Raw genomic sequence first — 24177 nt, forward strand, 5'->3', positions numbered from 1 at the left:
GCTCCAAATGGGGACCAAATTTTGGTACATTTTGTCACCAAAATTTCGTCACTTTTGACGCTTCACTGTGAAGCAGTGATGATTAGGTAGTAATTCTTAAAAGAAAGGGTTAGTTATTAAAAAATTATAAATTTTGGTTGGCGTATTAATTTTATAATAAATTTGAAAAATTTATCATTTTACATTTAAAATTTTAATCTTTTAAACCTAATCATTGACATAAATAATATTACAAATTATAAACCCAAATACGTGGAAACAAAGATTTTCAACGTCTTTATTTGATGAGACCTTAATACGTAAAATAAAAACGCAAATCAGGACTTAATCAGGACCTTAAAACAAGGGCAATAAAGAAGAAGAAGAAATTGATCTTGAGAGGACAAGCATTCAACACCTTGGTCTTAGCTCAATTCCGTCCACAATAAGCCCACCTTTCAAGTGCTCCCCCTTAACCTCCTTTAGGCTCATTTTCACATCTTTCTCGGACCCATCATTGTGGAACTCGCCAAGTTCAACCTCCAACCATCCATCTCCCCTCTCGTGAGCCACCTTTTCTTCCCCTTTCATGACCCTAGCCCTCAAGGCTTCCATTCTGTTACATGTCAAAATCAATTCTGGCATTTTTCTCTTTCCTTCTTCCGGACGAAGATAAATTAAACCTCGTGATTGGTGATTATCAACTTCAACTAATACTTCTGAGGGAACATAGTCCAACCCATAAGCGCGATCCGCAAAATTAACAATTAGATAAGCTGTGTATGCTGTGTTTGGTGTGAGCATCCTAGTGCTTATCTTTCCATGGATTTCAAGCCAACAAACGGTTATAAGCTCCGCAACTTCACCAAATCTGCGGGAATGATGATCAACAACAAACACAATTCAATTGAATTGCTGCATTCAAAGGCAAAGTAAAGCACCGGCCAAGTATTTAGAATTTTTTTCCCTTTTATTTCTTTCCTTAGTTAATGGATTGTAGCTTAACTAGTTTGACATATTTTGCTTTCTTGCATACCTATCAAAGCAAAACACTTGCACTAAGGAGGAGAAGTCAAGTGGGGCAAGTTTGAAAATCTAGTTTTGTCACGTAAGCAAATGGTATCATCTTTTTATTGGGCCTATAATACCCCTTGTTTGAATTGGACTCTATATGATTTTCTATAAATTAAAAAAAATGCCCTTAGTTCTTTACCCCATGATTCCACAACAATAAAATTAGCTTACTAAATCTACAGTCTTAGTTTTTCACACGAAAACTACAATACAAACTTTTAATAATGTAGTTTTTGCTTAGATAAAATTAAAAAATTCTAACGATTTTAGATAATTGATCAGTTAACCTTCAAAAATTAAGTTTGTTTTGGTTTTGCTAACATTAATCAGTTTGAATGGCAAAGATAGAAGTTAATTAAGACTCCATTTGAGGATGATATATATCATTAAAGAAGCAGAAATTAAAGAAATTAGAAGACCTTGATTGGAGGGAGGGTTTCCAGCACCAATAGAGAGAGTTGGTTGCCCATGTTATTGAAAGCTCCCTTGCACTTAGCATGTAGCATTTCTTACTTGTTGATCTTTCCAAGGAGAAACTCTGCAAGCAGTAGGACCAAAACAGAAGGCAAAAATGTTACGCTTCTTAGTTTGGACTTTATCTCGTCTGAGGTAGGTAGCGTATAGCACATGGAGACAGATCAGTGGCATTTCGTTTACAAAATATTAAAAAATAATTTAAAAATATTTTTAAAATTATAGAAACAATAAGAAGATATATATATATTTTTTTTTTTGCTTTTTTGAGGTTTCGAAAACGTTTCCAAGACATTTTCATGCATGATAGATTCTTGTTAAAAAAAAAATTACTAATTTATTAGAAAATATTATTAATTACTTAAAATAAAAAATATAATTCTGTAAGTAATTAAAAAAATAATAAATTTCTCCATTCAGTCTTAACGCTTTCGGCCCTCAACCCGGGCAACATAAAATTTCTTCATCATCATCATCATGAAGCTGAAGCAAGTGATGGAATTAATTTACCTTCGTACCCCCGTCAATGAGGCGTGGAATGCACAGCCTCAGGAACAGCTCTTTCTTGGACCTGTACAGCACCGGAGACGTCAACCTCGAGAGCACATCCCGGTAATCCGGCGGCAGGAAGCTCTCCCAAAGGAGATCGGATTCCGCGGCAGCACGGACCGCAGACGAGACGGCCGACGACTTCCCGGCGTCTGGAGGGGATGTCAGAGACAGAATGCTGGCGATGCAATCCTCCGGCAAAGCATCAAACTTCATCGCCATCTCTTCCAGAAAGGATTCGCAATTCGCCACGAAGAGAAAACGCAGAGATCAAGCACGAAGAGAAATGGCGGTTCAGCTTTGTATGGAGACGTCTGTGGGGTCAAAGTGGTGAAAATGACGACATGAAGGTGCGAAAATGAGCTCATCGAAGGTTGAGGAATCTCGTGCGAGGCGTTTCTAGAATGAATTGCTGCGGGCATCCCTGTGGGAGGAAATGATTGGCTGGAGAAATGGATGTCCTTCTCCCAATGAGCATTGTTTTAAAAACCGGACCGGCTGGTCGGATAGGAAAAATCAGGAATCGATGGCTATTTGGTCTGATTTGACATAAAAAATCAAATCTTCTTCAATTCGGTCAAAATCGGTCAAAATCCGATCGAACCGGTGAACCGGGAACCGGATTGATCCCAATTTTTTTCACCCTCACACTTAATTTTTAAATTTTTAATTCTTAATTATTTTTTTAACAACATATATAACAATTATATATAAAATACTAATTGTATATTAGTTAATAATAGCATTTCTTACACTTATTTTTAAATTTTTAATTCTTAATTAATTTCTTAACAACATATATAACAATTATATATAAAATATTAGTTATATATTAGTTAATAATAGCATTTCTCATGATAATATATAGAATATTAGTATTTCAAATATATATATTATTTAATTATAAAATATATATATGACATCATCCGGTCGGACCACTCCGGTCTAACCGGTCGGACCAATTGACCCGTGACCCAATTAATAGGCCGATTCGCTCTCCGGTCCGATTTTTAAAACATTGCAATGAGAGTAGTCGCGTGTAGGTTTCAGTTAGATGGTTTGTTTGTAGAGAATCCATCTTTCGGTCGGACCTTACTAATTTGTAATTCTTCACGTGTTACGTACATCTTTCAAGGACTTGAAGATTCCTCTGTCACAAATATCTTTACGCAATCGATTCAATCCCTCTCTTGGAAGCTATTTTAAGAAGGAAGAAATAGATAACGTAGTGGAACTTTTCAGCAGACACTTGTTTTCGCAAGAATCCTTTAGTTGTATGTGAATCAACTTTCGCTAAAATTCAAGTTCAAAAGTTAAAAAGTAAAGCATAAAAATAAACTCTTGTATGAAGAAGTCTCAAAAACTCTCTCAATTGAGGGTTTTCGAGAACATCTCGATGAACTCTCACGAAAGAAATTTGGAGAAAGTCATAAGGTCTCTTGAAAAAATGTCTCACAAGGTATTCTTAAAATTAAAAGCGCAAACAAACATTTAGGATAATCCCTTCATAAATTACACAAATATAAAATTTATCTATAAAAGTTTAAATCTTAGTCAATCTCAAAATATCAAGAATGATTATCAACAATCTCTCAATTCTTCTAACGAACTTTTATTTTACAAAGATAAGACATTTTACCCATAAAAGAGCCCTGTTAACTTTTAAAAATATGAGGGATGTGACTTAAATATCAAAATATTTATACAGGGAATATTTCTCGCTTGTGATCGTTTTTTTTTTTTTTTTTTTGTGTGTGTAGAATCTTTGACATTTAAATTCAATTATTGTATTTAAGTAATAACAATCTTAGTTTTAATTTTGAATTTTGATGGAGTTGGTTATATGATTAGGATGGTTTGATTTGATGTGTGACATTTGAGGAGAAAGTTTATGAAAGAGGACTTAACAAGTGACAATATCAAAGAGTAGCAACATTGTAAATTTTATTACATCTTATCTTAACTATGTTAGATCAATCTTTTCATGAAATCCACATATCATCTTTCAAAGACATGGAGATTCTCTGTAATAAATATCTTATGCAATCAATTCAATCCCACTCTTGGAAGCTATTTTTTTTAAAGAAGAAAAAGATAATCAAGTTGAACCCCTCTCGGCTGAGGAGTTCCCAAGAGCGTTTTGATAGACTCATGAAAGGAGATTGGAGAAAGTCATAAGGTCTCTTGAAAAATTCTGATCTCTCATGAGATATTTTAAAAACCAAAAGTGCAAACAAATATCTACAATAATCCTTCTATGAATCAGACAAAAGATAAGATTTATCTATAAAAGTTTAACTTTAGTCAATATTAGAATACCAAGAATGATTATCAATAATTCCTCAACTCTTTTAGCGAACCTTCATTTCACAAAGATAAGACATTCTTATCTATAATAAAGCTATGTTAACTTTTTTAAATATGGGGGTTTGGGCTATAAATATCAAAGTATTTGCATGAGAATATCCCACGCTTGTGATCGTTTTTTGTTTTGGTAGAATTCTTGATATTTAAATTCTATTATTATATCTATGTAATAACAATATTTAGAGGCAATCTATTGCTTACGTTAGGCAACATGCAGGCATGCAAGGGGTGGGGGTGTGGGGCCCACGCCTCCATCTAAGTTTGCTTGTGTCGGGCAATGTGGGTGTTGGGAGGAGGTGGGGCTCATGCCTCTTTATGAGTTTGCTCGTATCGAATAACGTAATATTTTACTAACAATCTTAGTTTTAATTTTGATGGTGTTGGTTATATGATTAGGATTATTTGATTTGGTGTGTGATATTTGAGGAAAAAGTTTATGAAAGACAACTTAACATGTGACAATATCAAAGAGTAGCAACATTATAAATTTTATTACAATCTATCTTAACTATGTTAGATCAATCTGTTGGGTTTATGTTTTTTAATGAGGCCCAAGGCGATGATGATGGTTCGGGTTAGCTTCATAGGCTTCGGCCCGAAATTGAAATGACGAACCATAACCCTTAACTATTTCTTTGGAGGAGAAATAGGTCTTGGCCTATTTGCTCAAAAGATGAGGGAAGCCTAAGCCTATGAAGCCCATTTCACTTGTGTCCTAGGCCCTCAATATGTAAGGGATTTGTTCCCTTATTTTGTGTCCTGTGTGTGTGGCGGCTGATTGTGTTCTCTCCTACCTCTTTCTCTGGCCGATCATGCCTTGTTTCTTTTTCCATGCGTGGCCGATTCTCTATGGTTGCATTTCCTTCTCGATTCGATGCTTCTTTCCTTGTTGGGTGCCGCACCTTCCTTATGCGTTGTGGTTGTTCGTCAATGGTGTTTGAGAGGCCTATTTATTCTGAGTTGTTCTCTTCTTTTTGGTAAGTTGTTCGGCCATTGTTGAACTTGTATCTTCGTGATTACTCTCATTTCCTTGGTGGATCCTATTGTGTTTTGGGCGAAGGGTGTCGATTGGCCGAGAGGCTTGGGGGCTTGAGGGTTTTGGTTCTTGGGGGGTTTGGGCTCTTTTGTGGCTTGGTGTCCTGAGTGCGATTTTGTTCACCCCCTTAAACGGGGGTGAACGTAACCCCCGTCAGTGGGGTTAAAAAAATAACCCCTTAACTAAAAAAAAAGTTGCAAAATTGTTTCAAAAAAAAATTATTTTTAAAATTTAACTAAAAATGTGATAGGATCAAAATTGGATGGATTAGAACTTATAAAAAAATGACAGATTTACAAAAATAATTAACAGGGTTAAAACTGAAAGTGATTGTTTTCAGCAATTAATTTATTTGAGTGGCTGAAAACGATTTTTTTCAGAAAAATAACTAAAAATATTTTTTTTTTTGAAACATGATTATTTTTGTAACCCCCACTGACGGGGGTTACGTTCACCCCCGTTAAAGGGGGTGAACAAAATCGCACTCTAATGTCCCTATTCTTGGTTGTTGCCTAAGTGGTGATTGGACAAACTCAAATTTGAACCTTGGAGCAGTTTTCGTGACTGTCATTATTGCCGAAACAGGGAGTTTTTTCTTTCTGTTATATGTATTCTTATTCTCGTTAAATCTGGTTCGATTTTGATTGCACTAAGCTGTTTGTTTTGTAGTTTTTTCTGCAACACAATCTTTCCATAAAATTCACATATCATCATAACTAGAGGTGTGCAGAAAAATCATCAAATCGCGAAAACCACCTGCACCAAACCGTGCGATTTTTCGGGGGTGCGGTTTGGCACGGTTTGCAGTTTATTTGGTTCGATTAAAACCAAATCGGCCAAGTAGTGTATTAATAAAATAATTAAAAATATATGTTTGTTTGACCATGAATTATATTGTGGATTTTTGTGTTATTTTTATATTATGAACATGTGGTTATGTTGTAGATTTTAAACTTTTAAGTTTACATTTTTTATTAGATTGTAATTTATTTTAGTTTTAAACTCCAAGATACTATAAGAATTTAAAAACTACTATTTTATACATTGATTTTTATGTTTTAATTAAAAATTTACAAGCCACTAGAGAAAGCAATAAAGAAGCACCAAATCGCGGAAATCGCACCGCAAAATGCGATACGGTCTGGTGCAGGTTTGTGCACACCAAATCAGATCGCGTGGTCTGATTATGCCAAACTGCATATGCAGTTTGGCAGATTAAATCCCTCCTAAACTGTTCAAATCGTATCATGCACACCCTTAATCGTAATACATAGAGATGCAAAAGAAAAATACATTTCAAATCCATGATTAGTGATGAAAATATAATTGAATAGCAAGGACAATTCCACAAGCCACAATCAAATCTTCCCTCTCATTCTCTTCTATTGTATCAAAGTCCTTTCTCAATAAATAGAAAATGTTGTGATAGATTGATCGAGAAAAGAAAGAACATAATTTTTACTTTATATATTAATAGAATTTCACCTATCATAAAACTCTATTAGAGTTATACTTATTCCACAAATTAAGGCAAATATATCTAAAGTCATAAAAATACACCAAATTAAAAATACCAATTATGATCCTATAAAATCTATTGGACCTTCATGCAACGTTAAACTAAAATTCAATTAATTTTCTTAAAATAAGAACCCATTAATATTGCGGCCATTATAAAAATTCTAACAAATTATCTAAGTAGGGAATAACACGTAGATAGCCACAACCAACAAATCATGTACCCTCCAACACTCATGCGAATTGCAAGATACTTTGTGATGACACTAGTCAAACAGACAAAACCTGCAACCACCCCAGGAAAGACAAGCCGCAGTAATGATTTGACTAACAATGTGATCATCCCCTCTACATAGACGACGGACGAATTATTAATAATGATATATATATACATATATATATATCGTTGCTTCTAATTAACATATATACATATATATATATATAACTTGTGTAGCTACGAGACAATAAACATCCGAAGTATCAAACTCTCCCCAACTGCAAATGGACCCATCCAACGTCCCATGCCTTCACTCATCTCAACAAGGTGACGACCCTTTCGCTCTCTTTATTGCTCGTGGCCCTCATATTCACTTTGGCATTCAGGAGGGATTTTCTAGAACTACTAGGACAGGCTCAATCCCTTTCTTTGGTTGCAAGACCTAACACTTGGCTTTTAGTTTGTACCCCCAACAAGGCTCCTAAATACTTCTTGGTTAGCTTTAGGCATTCTCATGTCATCTAGTCTATTAATTAGAATCAACGATATGCACGGATTTTACCTTTTGAGCTATTAATATAACTAGATAGCATGCATACCTTTTGTAAAATCCTTAGATCTCTTATCATGTTTATAAGGGGGTTTCACTTCTTTTCGTGTGTTATTCTACTTCTTTTGTTGCAAATATTTTCAGTTTCATTTACCAACCTTAATTGCATGTACTTTCTCAGCCTTCTCTCACATGTTTAATTAAATTATCTAAATCGCACATTGTGGATCTTTTGTTCAATAGAATTCATTGCAAGAAAGAACTGTTTCTACCCACAGAATGAATATAATGGGAAAATACTGTTTACAACTCTTGCAACGAAAAATTTTTCATTGCAAAACTACTTGTTGGAAACAGATTTTCTAGGGATGCTCGTGGATTCAAGTAGACTTCAAAACCAAACCAAAGTAATATGGACGGACCAACCCAATGGCCTAGTAATAACTAATTTTTGTCCCTAACTGGGTACGCTATACAGAGAAGACTCGACAGGCCCAGCCCGTATACAAAGCCTCAGGGCTTAAAGGCTCAACATGGCCACTTCCCAGCCCGTAATTGGGCCATCACATCGGACGCAACTGCTTGTTGTATAAAGATCCAACAATTTGGGGTAGTTAAAAATTTTGACGCTAAATTAATTGGGGCCCGCATTAATTAGTAAACTAAATTAAGCATAGGCCCTCCCGGGTCTACACTGAGACAATTCTTCGGTAATATGATCACATCATGCATGTATTAATCAAACTTAACAGAAAAATCTTCTTCCAATGGTTCGTGTCAGTACTTATTTATCATTGTCACCTTTTTGAATTTTATTCATGGTCTTGAATTTTTAACCTAGCTAGAATGATTGATCTACCTTAGTGTTCCCTCACCACCCACCTCTATCATTGGTGCATTTGATGCACAAGAGCCATTGACGGCTCTCCTTTTTTTGCAGCTTGGATAGATAGTTGTACGTACGGTGCATGGGGGGCAGAAGAAGAATTAATAATATAATGGGCAAAAGAAAGATGTCCAAAGAAATTATATATAGTGGAGGGCAGTGTTACTGTTTTTTCTAATTTGGGTAGTAGTGCGGTTTAAAAAATGAATGAGAGTCGATGCAAAAAAATAAGGGAATGAGATGTAAAAATAAGAGAAAAAAAATGACTCAAAGAGTGCGATATAATTCAAATGGGTAGAATTTAGGGTTCAATTTAGAGAATTGCCTGTGGTGGAAGATGGTTGACTACTGACAGCAAAAATCTCATATTCTCCACTCACTTAAAGCTGGGTGGATCCATCCCATCCTAGCTAGCTATATATATACATATAGCCCTTGAATTAGTAAACCACGTCAGACACTCCAATGAACTAGGAACCCATAAATGCTTCCAGTTGGAAGAAGATTCCCCCAGTATCTGTATCTCTGATGGGATTCCAAGTGCAAGATGATGATAAAGAAATTAAAATGACCCTTTGGGATTCAAATTATATCTGTCTTTCAGCAACCCATGTCAGGTGAGCTTTTTGAACTGGGAAAGGGCAACTAGCTCATCTCATCACTCATCTTTTCATGCTTGTCTTTATCATCGATTATAAACCCTCATGGTGATGATCCAATGGATTTTCTTTCTTTCTCTCTATGTACATCCGTCTTAACCTCACAAATTTCACCGACTGTTTAAATTTGCCACTTTTGTTCAGGCAGTGGATCCTTCAAACCTTCATCAAGCGTTCAATTTTGGATAAAATGTAAGTGACTATCTGGACCCGTGTGACTGTCACGTGACATGACACCTATCTACTATGTATGATTTCGTACTATATAACATGCATCTCAAATACAGCATTCATCATATTGTATATAGCATTTTTTAACCATAAAACACCAAGTTGTAAGAGTCAAATCCCTCTTATATTGGTCAACTCATTAAGTTGTAAATTAAGCACCAAATTCTAAGAGGCAAATGGGTTTGATCTGTGAAGCTGTTTGTGCCATTCACTATCTTTTGATTTCGATTAAGCTTCTTGCCCGAATATCGTGTTTATAAGTAGTTGTTTGTCATATTGCTCCGCAATCCTCTCATCGCTCAAAGATAAATATATGTCTCCAGGTTTTGCTAGCTCCAGTCGTGTGCATCAGGCTAGGGATCTAATTTTTATACCTTTCTCTTTCATTTATATTTAGCTTAACAGAAAAAAACAAGATTATATGATGATGCACAATGGTTTTTCAAATGATCTTTCATATCGATGGGTCGATTTCTCCTTTTTCTTTTTCTTTTCTTTCTTCTACTCTCCCCCTAGTCAAATTCTGATGAATGGCCGTCACGATCATCAACAACCACCATCAATCCGCCCCAAAACATAAAAACGACATAGAAGAAATTAAGGTTCTCCAAGACTGAACATGTCTGTTTCGGCTGTACCGCTCTTTCACATGCATATTTATATATATGCTTATCTTTTCATCAAGTCATCTCCTTGATAAAGGCTACAAGTTAAATCAAGCTCGCTCGCGCGGGCATCCACAGAGATACGGCGACACGGGGTCTGGCTCCATCTCCACTTAGAATATGCATTTGGCTGGTACTTCAATATTGAGGGTAAAGCTGAAGCAATGTATATGTCGAGGACAAGGCTATGGTTGTGTAGGGCTTGACTTAGCAACAGTTCGCTCCTAACGTGTCGAATATCCCACGGAAACAATGATACTGCAAGTTGAAATAGTTTCTAGCTAGTTGCCATTGATATATATATATATATATCTATATGGATGTGATTGTGAGATTTATATTTGCATTAAATTAATATCTGGGCTCTATAGACAAGTAAAAATGAAGATTATAAAGTAAAAGGTAGCCATGTTAATTTATTGATGCATTTCTTCGATTCGTCACTAATTAATGGGGAGTGATCAGATTCTCCCTAAAACAAATGTGAAAATTACCCCACCTTATAAAATATGGCAAATTAATATACATCACAGACATTAGAATGTTATATGTAAGGAGATAAATATGGATAATCTTATCTTCTCCAAAATTATATATATTATTTATACATATCTTGATATATAACGATTGAGAGTATAAGAGTCACATATATTAACAAACGGAACCAAGCATCCTATTCGTGGACATATTGACATATCACCCAAAACCAATGCAGCCCAAAGATCAGCCCTTTTTGTTGCATATAATGTATCTTAATACATTAAACCCACAATGTATATGTCATTATTGTAGTCAAATGTGTTTATTATAACAATAGTCTACAATTAGAATGATATATAGACATATTGTTAAAGTCAACTTCGAATTGCGCTTAAAAATTAACGATTCTAGACCAACCTAGGCGATAGAATAGGTCAAGAGGAGGTAATTGTGCCTTGGTATGTTACAACCCAATTTCATGTTAGTTGGATATGAAAAGGTCTTCATTAATTATGTAATTCTTTGATTTCATTAATTAGTTTAAATAATTAATTAGATGCTAGCCAAAACAAGGAAAGTTATGGCCTAATTTGGTGTCAACTGTGCTTTAGGAAAGTCTTAATTATATAATTAAGCTATTGGGTTTTATTTAGTTGAAAACATTAATTAAAAGTTCATTATAAACTCTTTTGTTAATTGAATTACAAGAGGCATCTCTTGTTAAATTCAAGCCACTCGTCCTCTTAGAAAGATAAGGGATCGAGGTACTGAATGATACAATACAATGAAATGAGGCATCTATTTTATGCCATCTCTGCTTTTAAGAGGATAAGATAAAGAAGCTCTGTCAGCTCTAATTTTTCTCCTTTAGGAATCAAATCAATAAAAATTGTTAATGCATTACATTAAGGAAAATGATTGAATGATGTTAAGGTGCACTAAATATATCTTATTTTCAAATTCAAAACAGTTCTATTAGTTGATAAAGTGTTTTGAAATATGATATATTTATTACCAATCAATAAGAATATTTAGAAATTAAAAATAACATATAATAAATATAACTTATTTAAAAAAATAAATTTACGTCATTTTAACCATTATTATCTAGCATTACCCTTAAGTTAATGTACGTATTATACAGTTAATTACATCACTCATTCTCCAACCATACGAATTTCCTTTAACAGTTATAAATGCTTTTTGAATCTTTCTATTTCTGTTAAAGTGTGTATTAAAGTTCCCCAGGTAAAAGGTATAAGCCTGAGAATTTTTATACATGATCAGGTTGATCTTGCATCTTAATTCATAAAATCAAGAGATAAGATGCCAATGGATGGTGGGCTCCTAAATTCTAATCATGTATGCGTTAGCATTCAAGAATGCCATATAAATAGAAAGTTTTGCATATATATATATGTATATATATTAATTCGTCTCTCTAGAACAGAAATTAATTTACCAATGCATTGAAAAATGGTATTGCATGACTTTCTATTCTATCATATTTGGTTAGACAGAGCGATGGCAATTGAGTCAGATAATTATGAGTTGAACTAATCAGTAATCACGTGTTTGACTTGTAAAACAAATAAGATGCATAAAATAAAGGAGATTGGTATGCAAAAAAAAAAAAAAAAAATAGCAATATCGGAGAGGATATGGAGATATGCCACAAGGGGGTTGGTATTGTGGCAAAAGTACTGTTGGAAGTATGTATTTTAAATGTCCAAAAATATAATTAGATATGGATATAACTACATCATTATCAAGATAAATGTAATGTGGATAATTTTAAAATGGAAGGAAAATGTAATATAGATAATTTTACACAAAAAATAGTGAGCTTGCCTTGGTGGTAGCTAGGCTGGGTTTGGGGTTCTATTTAATTAGTTAGTCATTGCTCAAGTAGATTTTATGGATATATAAGAAAGTGAGTTTACATTTGGTTTTTCAGACTTTTAGATGGCATAGTCTTTTAATGTGATCGGTTATATATAGTTATTTTCTACATATTTACCAAAAAAAGCTTTTACACGACACATATAAATGTTAAACTTATCTTAAGATATATAATACAAATTAATCAACATATGTACAAAGTTCGAAAATAAGTAGAATTATGAACTATATATATATATACAATCAGTAGCAAATGGATCACACCTTGAGTTCTAACAGTAAATTAGTTTAGAACTAGGATTTTTGGAAAGAAAAGAAAAGAATAGAAAGATTTTTCATTTCTTTTCCATTCAAAATCCCTAGTTCTAATTAATATTGGAGAGTAACAAGATCACCCTCCTAAAAAAAAAAAACCTAATCAAAACATAAAAGAAATTTAAAAAGAAGTTGATATCTCATCATCAAATCAGCAATCAGCAATATTGGGTCTTCTCAAAAGCCATGATGGCGCTTATAAAATTGTTTTGCCTTGTCTTCCATTGGGATTCAACGTCTCCTGCAATTCTTCTTGCGTCCATTGATGTCCCCATTAAGCCACGCCTGGTGAAGCCCACTGCATACAGACCATTCTCTCCTTTCCATTCATTGCCGAATGCTTTCCTGGGAAACCCGTCTTTCTCTGAGAAAAAACTCTTCTCCTGCTGGAAACATCACATTTATTTATATATCTTTTTTATGTATTTACAAAGAAAAAGTAATATATTTTACGTACCTTCAACCAAGTTGGTACATTGCTTTTGTAACCTGTAGCCAAAATGATGGCATCAAAACTCTCTGTCCTTCCATCTGCAAACTCCACCAAGTCACGTCTGACTCTCTTTATTCCCTTGCAAACCTACAAGGAGTGCACATTCTCAATTGTATGCCTTTGTGGCTCTATATATGAAGCATGCAATGCAAGCATTAATTAATTGGCTTTTCCCAATTCCCAAATCTATATTAGATCGATATGCTAGGTAATTAGCTTTCATATAATTAATTACCTAACAAGCAGAGTCGAGAACTAATTAAACAAATAATATTTAAGAACTAACTTTCTCACAAATTGTATTATAACTTAACAAGGTATCATTACTAACTATTTTCCATCAACGTAGATAGTATTTGTTAAAATGAACAAGATAAACTTGTATCAATATAATTTATTTATAAGATTCAAGATAATTTATCCAAATGGGAGAGAGATAAATTTATTTAAAAAGTTTAAGATAAAAAATAAGATAACTTTATTTCAAATAAATTTAACAAACACAATAAAAATTATTTTTGTTCGAAATATTTTTTATACTCTACTTTTTTTTAATATATATCTTGATTAACAAACACTACCCAAATTGATAACATACCTAAAAACACTGAAAAATGAGTTATATTTTTAGATATAACCTTAATACTCCCATTTCTTATCTTCTCAAGTGTTCCGATATCTAACACCGGTGTCTTCCCCGTTGACATCTTGTACTCAAGGGGGCCGAGCTCCGGCCGGGCGAGGCCGAGCAGGGCCGTATCGCCGAGAATGAGACGTGACATGAGAAGTAAAAATTGATCCACCAGCCGCATCGGAAACCACTTGAGCAGCCACGTGGAAAGCCCAAAAGTAGATCTCCCCAGCATCTCTTGTGGCAAGACGTGCAGCTGCAAGGGGAAGAGGAAAAAAGTGTTTTTTTAAAGACAAAAAGGACTAATTAACAAGAGATTTCTTCTTCTGAGACCAAGATTCTATTGCAGATTTTACAAGAAAAAAACACTTTCTTGGCATGCATGTGAGTTCCAAGAAAGTTGCAATATGTTTTACTGAAAGATCTTCGTGGTGAGCGTTTAAACTAAACAATAAACACAGTTGAACTCAGCAGTGCCACACAGAAAAAGGTTGATCTCTAGCTTCTTCTCTAACCAAAGAAAAGGGATTGATTTTCAATGGGCACTAGGCTTTAATGATGGAAAGATTAAGGAGCTCACTGTGTCTTTGACCACAAGGGAAGGCATAGCATTGTGATTGCAGAGATCCAGGCAAACCTCCATGCCCGAGTTGCCACAACCAACCACTAAAACTTTCTTCCCACGAAACGATTCGCCGTTCTTGTAAGAGCTTGTATGAAGAATGGGGCCAGAAAACTCGTTCATGCCTTCCAAATTAGGCACAAATTCATCGGCATTCTCTCCTGTTGCCACAATCAGCCACCGCGACACGTACTCAGTTTCCTCCATTTTCTCCCCGCCGGCAGCCTTCACCCGCCAGAGGCCGAATCGCTTGTCGAATTCTGCGCTCACCACTGTCCTGTTGAACACTGGCCTCAAGTCAAAATGCGTGGCGTAGGCCTCCAAATAGGACACAAACTGCTGTTTGGTGGGGTAAGTTGGAAAATCCGAGGGGAAGGCCATGAGAGGCAGCTCGCAGAATTCCTTGGGAAGGTGCAGCCGAAGCCGGTTGTAGGTCTTGAGCTGCCACAAGGAGGCTATGCAATTGGCCCTTTCAAGGATCAAACTTGGGACGCCATTTGCCTTGAGACAAGCGGCTGCAGCCAAGCCCGAGGGTCCGGCGCCGACTATGATGGGTCCAGGCTCCCCGAAGCGGCAAACCTGCTTCACTAAGTCGTCCAGCATCTTGTGATCATGAACTCTTTTGCTCTCAACCTCCTTCAAATTCTCCATCATGAAGATGATATAATTAAACTAGATAGAGCTCGTGCAAATTGAGAGAAAACTGAGCCAACTTAATCCAGATATTGGAGAACTCTCTCTCCAAGCATCTTGTGATCATTTAGATCAAGATTAGGATGAGATTAGCTAGAGACATATTTTTCACCTTATCGAAAAGGAAGATCTGTGGAGAGATTGTGGGGAAACAAATCCTGATTATTGGGATGGATTTTCGAACTTATCCATTAATTGCATGGAATAAGCAATATAATTTGGATCTTAACTTGTGGCTTTCAATGGCGCGGAGAGAGAGAGAGAGAGAGAGAGTGAGTGAGAGTGAGATAACTGAGGAGATTTTGAGGGGCGAGTTCAAATGGGGAATTAAATATATACAGCAAAATGTGTGAGAGATTCAGTGGTAAAGTTGTAATTGTAAGTGGGGAAATTTCCATATCAATAATAACTACCATTAACCAACAAAACAACCTGTTCTTCATCCACCCGCTGTATTTTTTTTTTTTTAAGAAAATGCTACTTTTTCCAAACAAGAATAATTGAGAGAATATTGATCGAAAGATGACAAATGACAAAAATGTATTCACCCAATTTGTAGATTCACCGTCCATGCCCTTAGTCATCTCCTCTGCCATGACTGTCTCCAGGAAACTCTATCTCGCCTCATTTCATCATCGCTTCGCATCACCTCGCCGACCACCAATGCATTCTCTCGTTGCCTTGCTGCAATTCCTTGTGTGATCGCTGCTGCATCCTACAGTTGGCTCGCCGCAGCGCCTCTTGTCTACCACCATTGCACCATCTTGTCACCTCGCCATTATCATATCTGGATGAAGTCTCGGGCTTCATGAAGCTCAAGTGATGAAGTCCGAACTTCATTATCGAATAAAATCTAATTCGGTTATTGATCTCGTCGGTACAAGTACCACGGTTCTCTCTTTTTTTATGCACGATCTATACACGTGGATTTGTGGCTATAGCAGATGCACAATCATGTGATATGACCTCGATTTATTTGGTTAATAAAGCTGATGTATAGTATATAATAGTGGGATGAAAAATATTATTTTTAAACTAGTATATTTGATTAATTAATTAAATGAACTAACTTTAGCGTGTGCATCTGATGATGAGGATATATTTATATCAATCATTTATAATTTCGCATTTCAAATTTTAAATTTTTTCGTTTGATCACGCGCGTTGTATCAAAGGTGTTATAAAAGGAAATAAAACATTTGATATGGCATACATATATATATATATATAGGGTATTAATTAATCATGTCAAATTAATATAAGATTTAGAGTTTAAGGTACGTAAGACAAACAAAGTGAATTAATGCCCTCTTTTAGAATCGCTGCATGTGTTGAGAATTTAATAATATATTATTTAATTTTTATGGCTCATTGATTTGAACTAAATAAAACTTAACCTCAAAAATATTAAAAAAAAAAACTTGTTATGGAGACTTGGTCAATAACGAATGAATTTTTTTTTCCATAGATTATCAAATTAAGAGGAGAAATTAATCTAATTTAAAAAAATCTTATAAATTTGAAACAATGTGAGTTTTACGCCCCAATTATAACCTTCATCATTCAAAATTAAGTGTGATTTACTAAGTTCTCCAAATCACAAGTTTTCTAAATCGACCAAAAATTAATTGGAACATACCCAGTAGCATCTCCATATATATATATATATATATAGTTATAGTTATAAATGGGATCGGTAGCTATACATAATTGGTGCAGTACTGGAATCAAAACTCAAAGCAGCTCTCAAGGCACAACTCCAAATTAACAATGGTTATAAATATTAGAAGCTCATGAAGATCAAGAAGGATAGTATATGTACGTACGTAGAACAGATAATGGAACTTATGAACCAAATGGAAATGAAATAGAAGCCGTCACGCACTTCATAGAGAATATTGCAAAAGCAGACGATCAATCATATGAAAGCTTACAAAGTCATTCTTTAATTAATTAGATTATCTAATTATTAACGAACCATTAATTATTCCCCAGCTTTTAGCTAGCTAGGTAGCCCTTTAGTTAGTATTTTTAATTCCAAGTGCTGTGGAGAATGACAAGGAGGATATATAAATTAATCAATCAATCATTACAACCCAGTGGGGTGGGTCATGACATGAGAATTCAAGGAAAGTAAGCATCAAAAAGCGTACATGTATATATCCAGAAATGGAATTAATTATTAGGGTACTAATTAATAATTAATTGAGAAACCAGTCGTCAATTAATTAAACTATTTAATTAATGATTTAAATTTACATTTCACAATCTATCAACCTAAAAGCTAGGTAAAAAGAGTCTTGCTAGCATGGTTAATTAGAAGATTAATTACGAGTTTAAATTATGAAAATAATTTTTATAATAATAATAATAGTAAGAAAAACTAATATTATGCATATATAGATATGTATGTATCTTTTAAGCAGACAAAATTTAGTTATAATCAAAAACTTTGTCAAAAATGATTAATTTTTCCTTTTTTTTTTTTTTTGCTACAAGGTGTCTTGCAGACAAGGTTTGATGGAATTACTACCTACTCTATCGAGTATGAAGGTACATTTTTTAATTTATGGAGCAATGATTGGTCGTTAGAAAAATAAAAATGTTTAAATTCATAATCTCATATACTTAATATAATTAAAATGCTAATTATAACAATAGCCATCCATAATAAATTAAATAAAATAAAATGAGCATGTTTGCTGCACCAAGTAAAGAATATATAAAATTCCCTATTATTAGAAAAGGGTTACATTTGTTTTATATCACAACACTTAATTGATTGAACCGCAAACCATACATGCATGCATGCATGCATGATCAAAACTTTTGGATGCTTGCTTGCTTCAACGACAACGACGTACGTTGTCGCCAATATTAATAACGTCTTAAGAATTTTAGTTGCTTAATTATTAATGTTTAACAGCCAAATTAAGTTGGGATCATTAATGTCTTCTTCCACATATATGTAGTGTTAATTAAACTTTTAATTAACATTTCAAATTTTGGCTATACTTTATTATGAATTTTATTATTTTTTATCTTTCCCATCTTTCATCTTTCATGGCAATTGGAATCGGAATAGAAAAGTCAGCATTTAATTAAGAACAAGTTCAATGTTTTTATAAAAAAAAAAAAAAAAAGGAAAGAAAAGAGAAAAGAAGAACAAGTTCAATGTCTGCAACAACTAGTGGAAGAATCCATGTATTTATTTATTATTTATATGTCTCCAACACTGTATCTAACTTGCCTTAAATGTCTTCTTAATTTCAAAAGCTGATAAATTCTATAAAAATGGCAAACTCTTATAGGAATCTGTTACCATTTTGGATGGAATACAAACTATCAATAAATCATCAATCATGCAAATGAACAAAGAATTTAATTAAAAAAAACTCAAATTAAAAAAAAATTACAAGCAGAAAAAATAATATAATAATAATGATATATCTGTAACTAATTCTAAGAGATTGAATACCTATTTATAGATTTAAAATCATCTATAGATATATATACAAAATTCTATCATAATCTGAAGATTATTCAAAAAATATTTCTCTAAATGAAATAAATTTCACTCAAAATTGAATTTGATAACATACTAATCACAGTCCAATTCAAAATTTTAATCACAATCAAATTAAGAATCTCAATCACAAATAAATTTAAATTCCGATCACAATTATAACAAAATCTTTTTGGATCTCTAAAGAAGTACACACCATATGAAATTTGTGGGAAAATGGTTATAGTTAATTATTTTTAGATACTGATCTCTCTACTTAATTTGTTCCCAACTTATCTGCTATATATGTATTTCTCAATATGGAATCAATATTTTTAATTTTTTTTGTTTGATTTTGTGCAGTCCCAAATAATTATTTGTCTTGGTATACCCAATAATGATTATTTGTTTTAATTTTGGGATTAGTGGGACTCTTTCTTTAATTGCATATTTGTCTTTCTTTAGTTGCGAAACAGATACCTTAAACCACCAAATAGTGAACAATAATATGTCAAGTGGCTTGATTCCTAATATCTTCACTTGATTGCTTTATCTGTAAATAGTAATTTAACAAAAAGTATTTCACACTTCTCTATAAATTAGAAACTATTTAATAAAAACGCGTCTATAAAATCTCGAACAATCTTGAATAATTGAAATAGAAATGAATCTTTTAATAATAACTAATTTAGAGTTTTTGAAAATATCTCACTTTAGCATATAAGATATACATATCCAAAATGTGTGTATCTATTTTTATTTCATTTAATTAATATTGTATTAAATCTCTTAAAACTAAAAAAAAAAAAAATCATCTTTGATAGTTTCCAGTCCATAGCCCTGTAAGTGATGGTCATTAATTGAGCTGTTTCTTAGCTTGGAAGGTTGGTTTTCATCCTTTTCCCATCTCTTAAAACTTAATGATTTATTATGCATAGCTCATTTTTAGGGTATAAATTTAATAAATCTTGTCAAAAGACTAAAATAATTTGTCACAACCAATAATGAGAGTTTTATGAGGGATCTTAATGTTAACACTAGTGTGGAGTCTATGGGCCCGATAAACTTATTAACATAAATTGTGACTCACTTATTTTATGAATAACACTAAATGTATTTAGTAATTGATATGGCGGTCTAACATTCATCAAGTTTGAAAGAACAATTAGATGATGAGTAGGAGAAATTAAAGAATTTTACCAAAATGATATTATTATAATAATTTTAAAAAATGATAAAAAAAAACAACATGATACGAGTCACAAAAATTCGTCATCTAACAAGTATGTTATGCAAAAGAAATTAAAAAGTAATGTAAAAGAAAATAATTTGATACAAACACATGATAAGGGGTGATATTGATGCTATTTTAAGATGGCAAAGCCTAGCATATATATAGGGGAAAAAAAGGACATTTGGTTTTTAATTGGAGCAAAAATTTCTCAAATGGTTTATGCTCAAAGCGAGATAACTTAAGAATAGGGGATAATAGAAATAAATAGGACTAATTAGTGTGTAGTCAAACAAACAAAATCACCCTAAAGAGAAGAAAAGGGTTTGTAATAAATAGATTTCGAGATAGGGAAAGCAATCGCAATGTTGTGGAATTGTGAATATTAGCATTTAAATTGAATCGCATTAAATTTTTTGACATATTTTTTACTTTTTTGTGTAATAAGTATAGGGTATTAAATAAAAAAATAAAAATATTTACGTCTCGTCTCAACGAGATGAGTTTGAATTGAATATGTTTTTATAAAATAAATATATACTAATTAGAAGAAGGATGGTATGAATTTTTTTCAGAAAAATAAAATGTATCTCCTAACACTTAATAAATTTTAAAATATTTTACGTAATATTGTAATTATTAAAGTCAATATATAAGTATTCTTATTTTTTTTAGTCACTCCATCTATAATTTCGGCCAATCACCATGTTAAGTAATATAGTTTTTTGGGACGTTTCGAATGGCGGGCAGCGGGCTCCCAAACGTTAACATGGGCTTCAGTTTGAGGTTCTGGCCCCAATTGTCACCATATAGAAACAACTCTATTGCCGGTTTCTTATTGGGCTTTAGGCCCATTTGCACTATCCTCAAAGGAAAAGCGTTCTCACTACAAAAAGAACCACAAAAAGAAAAAAAAAAACAAAACAAATAAACTTTGGAGTAAATTAATAAAAAGTGTGTATCTATTTTTATTTCATTTAATTAATATTGTATTAAATCTCTTAAAAAAAAAAAATCCTCTTTGCCAGTTTCCATTCCATAGCCCTGTAAGTGATGGTCATTAATAGAGCTATTTCTTAGCTTGGAAGGTTGGGTTTCATCGTTTTCCCATCATCTTATATGCCCAATTAGGTAATAGGTGCCACTGAACTATCAAATTAAAATGCATTGGGTGAGGGACTGTTTGATCGATTGTAGTCCCCAAATTTATGACCTTGTATAAAAATAATATTTGGCTCTTGTTACGTTTTAATCTAATTTTTTGCATATTTATTTATTATTATTATAAACGAATTACGATTCATAGAGTCAATAAGATTAAAGGTTGATCTTCTTGAGATGGCCGTGTTCAATTATATCAGAGAACATAAATCATAAATTTGGTATTTGGCTTTTGTATAAGATGAGAATCGAACTCACAATCTACTAAATTAACATCGATATATTACTTATCCGACTACTTATTGTGGTAGGTTGATGTTCTTAGTGTTATATTATGTGTACCGAACACTCATAAATATATGAGAATGAGACTGAAAATTCAGTGATATTTTCACTCAAAATTTCATATTTCAATAATCATATGGTCCTAGCATTATCAAATATCAATGTATTTAGAGGAGAGGAATGAAATAAAAATCACTTGTTTAATATTTTTTATTACATCTATTTACATTATTTCTATCCATATTTTCACAATTAAAATACATTCACCTCAATATAAAAATATAAATAAATTTATCAACTAACAATCATTGTTAAATTTAAAAATATATATCCAAAAATACGTGTCTTTTTCACGTCCACTCGGCACACGTCTGCTGCGACAACTCTTCTCTCTCCCCACCCCACAGACCCAAGTGATGATTGAGAATCAAACCCTAGCTATTATGTTGGGTCAATGGTGGGTGGTGGGTTTTAATTTAATTTAATTTTATATAATTAGGATAGGAGAGGAAAATAAATAGGAAGAGGGTAAAATGTTTTTGTCTATTTTTTCATGACATGTAAAGTAAAGTCAATGAAGTTCTAAATTTAACAGAACCTCAAAAAAATTAATATAATTTATTCTAAAACAAAAAATATTTTATATTTCATTTCAGATCCATACTTACATCCCATCTGGAACTCTCTCCCAAACGAAGAGTAAAGATAGTGACAGTGTCTTGGCAAAGGGAACTGTGAAACTTTTTCACTCTGTTTCTGATCTATCCATATTCCATAGCAACCCAAATATGTCTACATATATATATATATAGAGAGAGAGAGAGAGAGAGAGAGAGAGAGAGAGATAAGTTTTGAGTGAAACCAATCACAAACTGATCATTGATCGAAACGAAATGAATGGCCGAGCAATTATTAGCAGTACAGAAAATCAAAGGGGGAGTCAAAACAAAACCTGATTAATGAAACACTAAAAATTAACTCTAAAATTGGCCAAGACGGAAAGACCAGTGGGTTTGATTGGCAAAACCAAGACTTAGAGAGTATTAATTCACAACGAATCTTTGATCTTGATCCTGTCACAGCTGAGCTGATTAGATGAACAAAGCAAACTGTTGCAGACTGCCAATTATATAAATCTCTCTGTATTGTTCATGCAAAGAACGATTAGAGAGGGTCTAAAGAGATCAGAAGAATCATCAATCAAATCTACCACTTAAACCGCAAGCTCCATTAAGAATCCTGGAAGCTGGAGAGCTCAGCGTACATGTCCATGAAGAACTTGTCGATAATGTCGATGTACGCCGGGCATGTCAGCCGATAGTAGTAATGGAGAACCTCTTCGATGTCCAGAACGTGCTCTATGTTGCTCTTGTCCGCCATTGCCAGCTCCTTCAGCTTCTGCGCCACAGCCAAACTCCTGCCTTCGCGTGACCGCAGCGCCAACCCTTCCTTCGCTTTTCCTTGATCAGCCACATTAACTACTACCCTCCTCTTCTTCTCTTGATCTTGCTGCCTCCTTTCCAGTTGATAATTCTGGGAGACTGGCGGCGGCTGCAACCTCTTGATCTTGGTTTTCTTCTTCCTTTTCTTCTTTTTCTGATTGTCGGCGTGTTCGATGAAGTCTGAGTAGAAATTGTCGAGGTCTGGGTAGGTGTGGGTGAAGGTCATGTCATTAACGGCGGCGGGGCTGCAGGAAAAGGGGTTGAAAGGAGGGGTTTTGGGGAGCTTCTGGTAGCCACCGGAGAGGAAGGACTTGAACGTGTGGAGGGTTTTCTGGAAGAACTTCTTGCTGCCGGAAATGGAGGCTCTTAGTAACATTATTATTAATTAATATTAATGTCAGAGAGCTAGAGAGAGAGAGAGAGAGAGAGAGAGACTAATGGTAATTGATTTGGTAGCTCTATATATCGGTATATATATGGTGTTGGTGATGGGGGTTCGTTTACACAGAAAAGATTTGTGGAGGCATGGGGCATTTGAACTTGAAGATAAAAGAAAGTTTAAGAATACACACACACACACACATATATGTCTCTCTTTGAGCTTTTCCTTCTTTTCTCTTATTCTTCCTGGCTTGGCTTCCACACTTTATCTTTAGACGCTCCTTTGCTGATTTGATGTTTGTTCCCTTCTTGTTTGTTTGATGGCTTCCCTTTCTCTCTCTCTCTCTCTCTCTCTCTCTCTCTCTTCTGGTTCACATATATATATATATATATGAAAATGATGAAAAGTGGGGAGAGTTTCATTATAGTTTAAGATACATACTTTGGTTACTTTAACTTTGATGATGGTGACGGGGGTGGTGGTGGAGGAGGAGTCGGGAGCGGTGGTTGTTGAATTGACTCTCTCCCCTCTCCTCTCTCTCTCTCTCTCTCTCTCTCTCTCTCTCTGTGTGTGCAAACACAGACAACTTACATTATCAGGATCACGTAACACATTTACCATAAAAAATAAAAAATCAAACGGGGGTAGTTTAGGGTATAGGAGAAATCCAGTTTTCGTCCACGAATATGTAATTTTTAAACAATAAAATTGTACACTCTCTTACTCAAATAACATTGCTTTTGGAGTCGTGGCCTATTCCTATTATCATCCAATTATATACCTAAATTTCATCTTAATTACCAAAAGATTGAATCCCATAATTGGGGATT

The 24177-nt window shown here is 33.9% G+C and overlaps 3 protein-coding genes across 6 annotated transcripts; all 3 read right to left on the minus strand.

Annotated features, from left to right (window-relative positions):
* Positions 1–229: 229 nt before the first annotated feature.
* Positions 230–2546, minus strand: LOC127795119 (F-box protein PP2-B15-like). Its single transcript, XM_052326578.1, has 3 exons — positions 2038–2546; positions 1473–1591; positions 230–850 (listed from the first exon to the last, which is right to left on the minus strand). The coding sequence occupies exons 1-3, from the start codon at positions 2296–2298 to the stop codon at positions 391–393; spliced, it is 840 nt and encodes a 279-aa protein (XP_052182538.1). The 5' UTR covers positions 2299–2546; the 3' UTR covers positions 230–390.
* A 10455-nt stretch (positions 2547–13001) lies between these two features.
* LOC127795516 (indole-3-pyruvate monooxygenase YUCCA2-like) lies at positions 13002–15606 on the minus strand. 4 transcript variants are annotated; one of them, XM_052327259.1, is made up of 4 exons: positions 14607–15606; positions 14034–14282; positions 13360–13482; positions 13002–13282 (listed from the first exon to the last, which is right to left on the minus strand). In XM_052327259.1, exons 1-4 carry the CDS (start codon positions 15300–15302, stop codon positions 13061–13063), a joined length of 1290 nt encoding a protein of 429 aa, XP_052183219.1. In that variant the 5' UTR covers positions 15303–15606; the 3' UTR covers positions 13002–13060. The 4 variants fall into 4 exon arrangements, with proteins under 4 accessions (XP_052183219.1, XP_052183218.1, XP_052183217.1 ...); XM_052327258.1 differs by having other exon boundaries at positions 13002–13285; XM_052327257.1 differs by having other exon boundaries at positions 13002–13288.
* A 6761-nt stretch (positions 15607–22367) lies between these two features.
* LOC127795331 (uncharacterized) lies at positions 22368–23691 on the minus strand. The gene has a single exon (XM_052326938.1). The coding sequence runs from the start codon at positions 23339–23341 to the stop codon at positions 22754–22756; it is 588 nt and encodes a 195-aa protein (XP_052182898.1). The 5' UTR covers positions 23342–23691; the 3' UTR covers positions 22368–22753.
* Positions 23692–24177: the final 486 nt, after the last annotated feature.

Source organism: Diospyros lotus, chromosome 2, assembly GCF_014633365.1.
Source record: "Diospyros lotus cultivar Yz01 chromosome 2, ASM1463336v1, whole genome shotgun sequence".
NCBI classification, from domain to species: Eukaryota; Viridiplantae; Streptophyta; class Magnoliopsida; order Ericales; family Ebenaceae; genus Diospyros; species Diospyros lotus.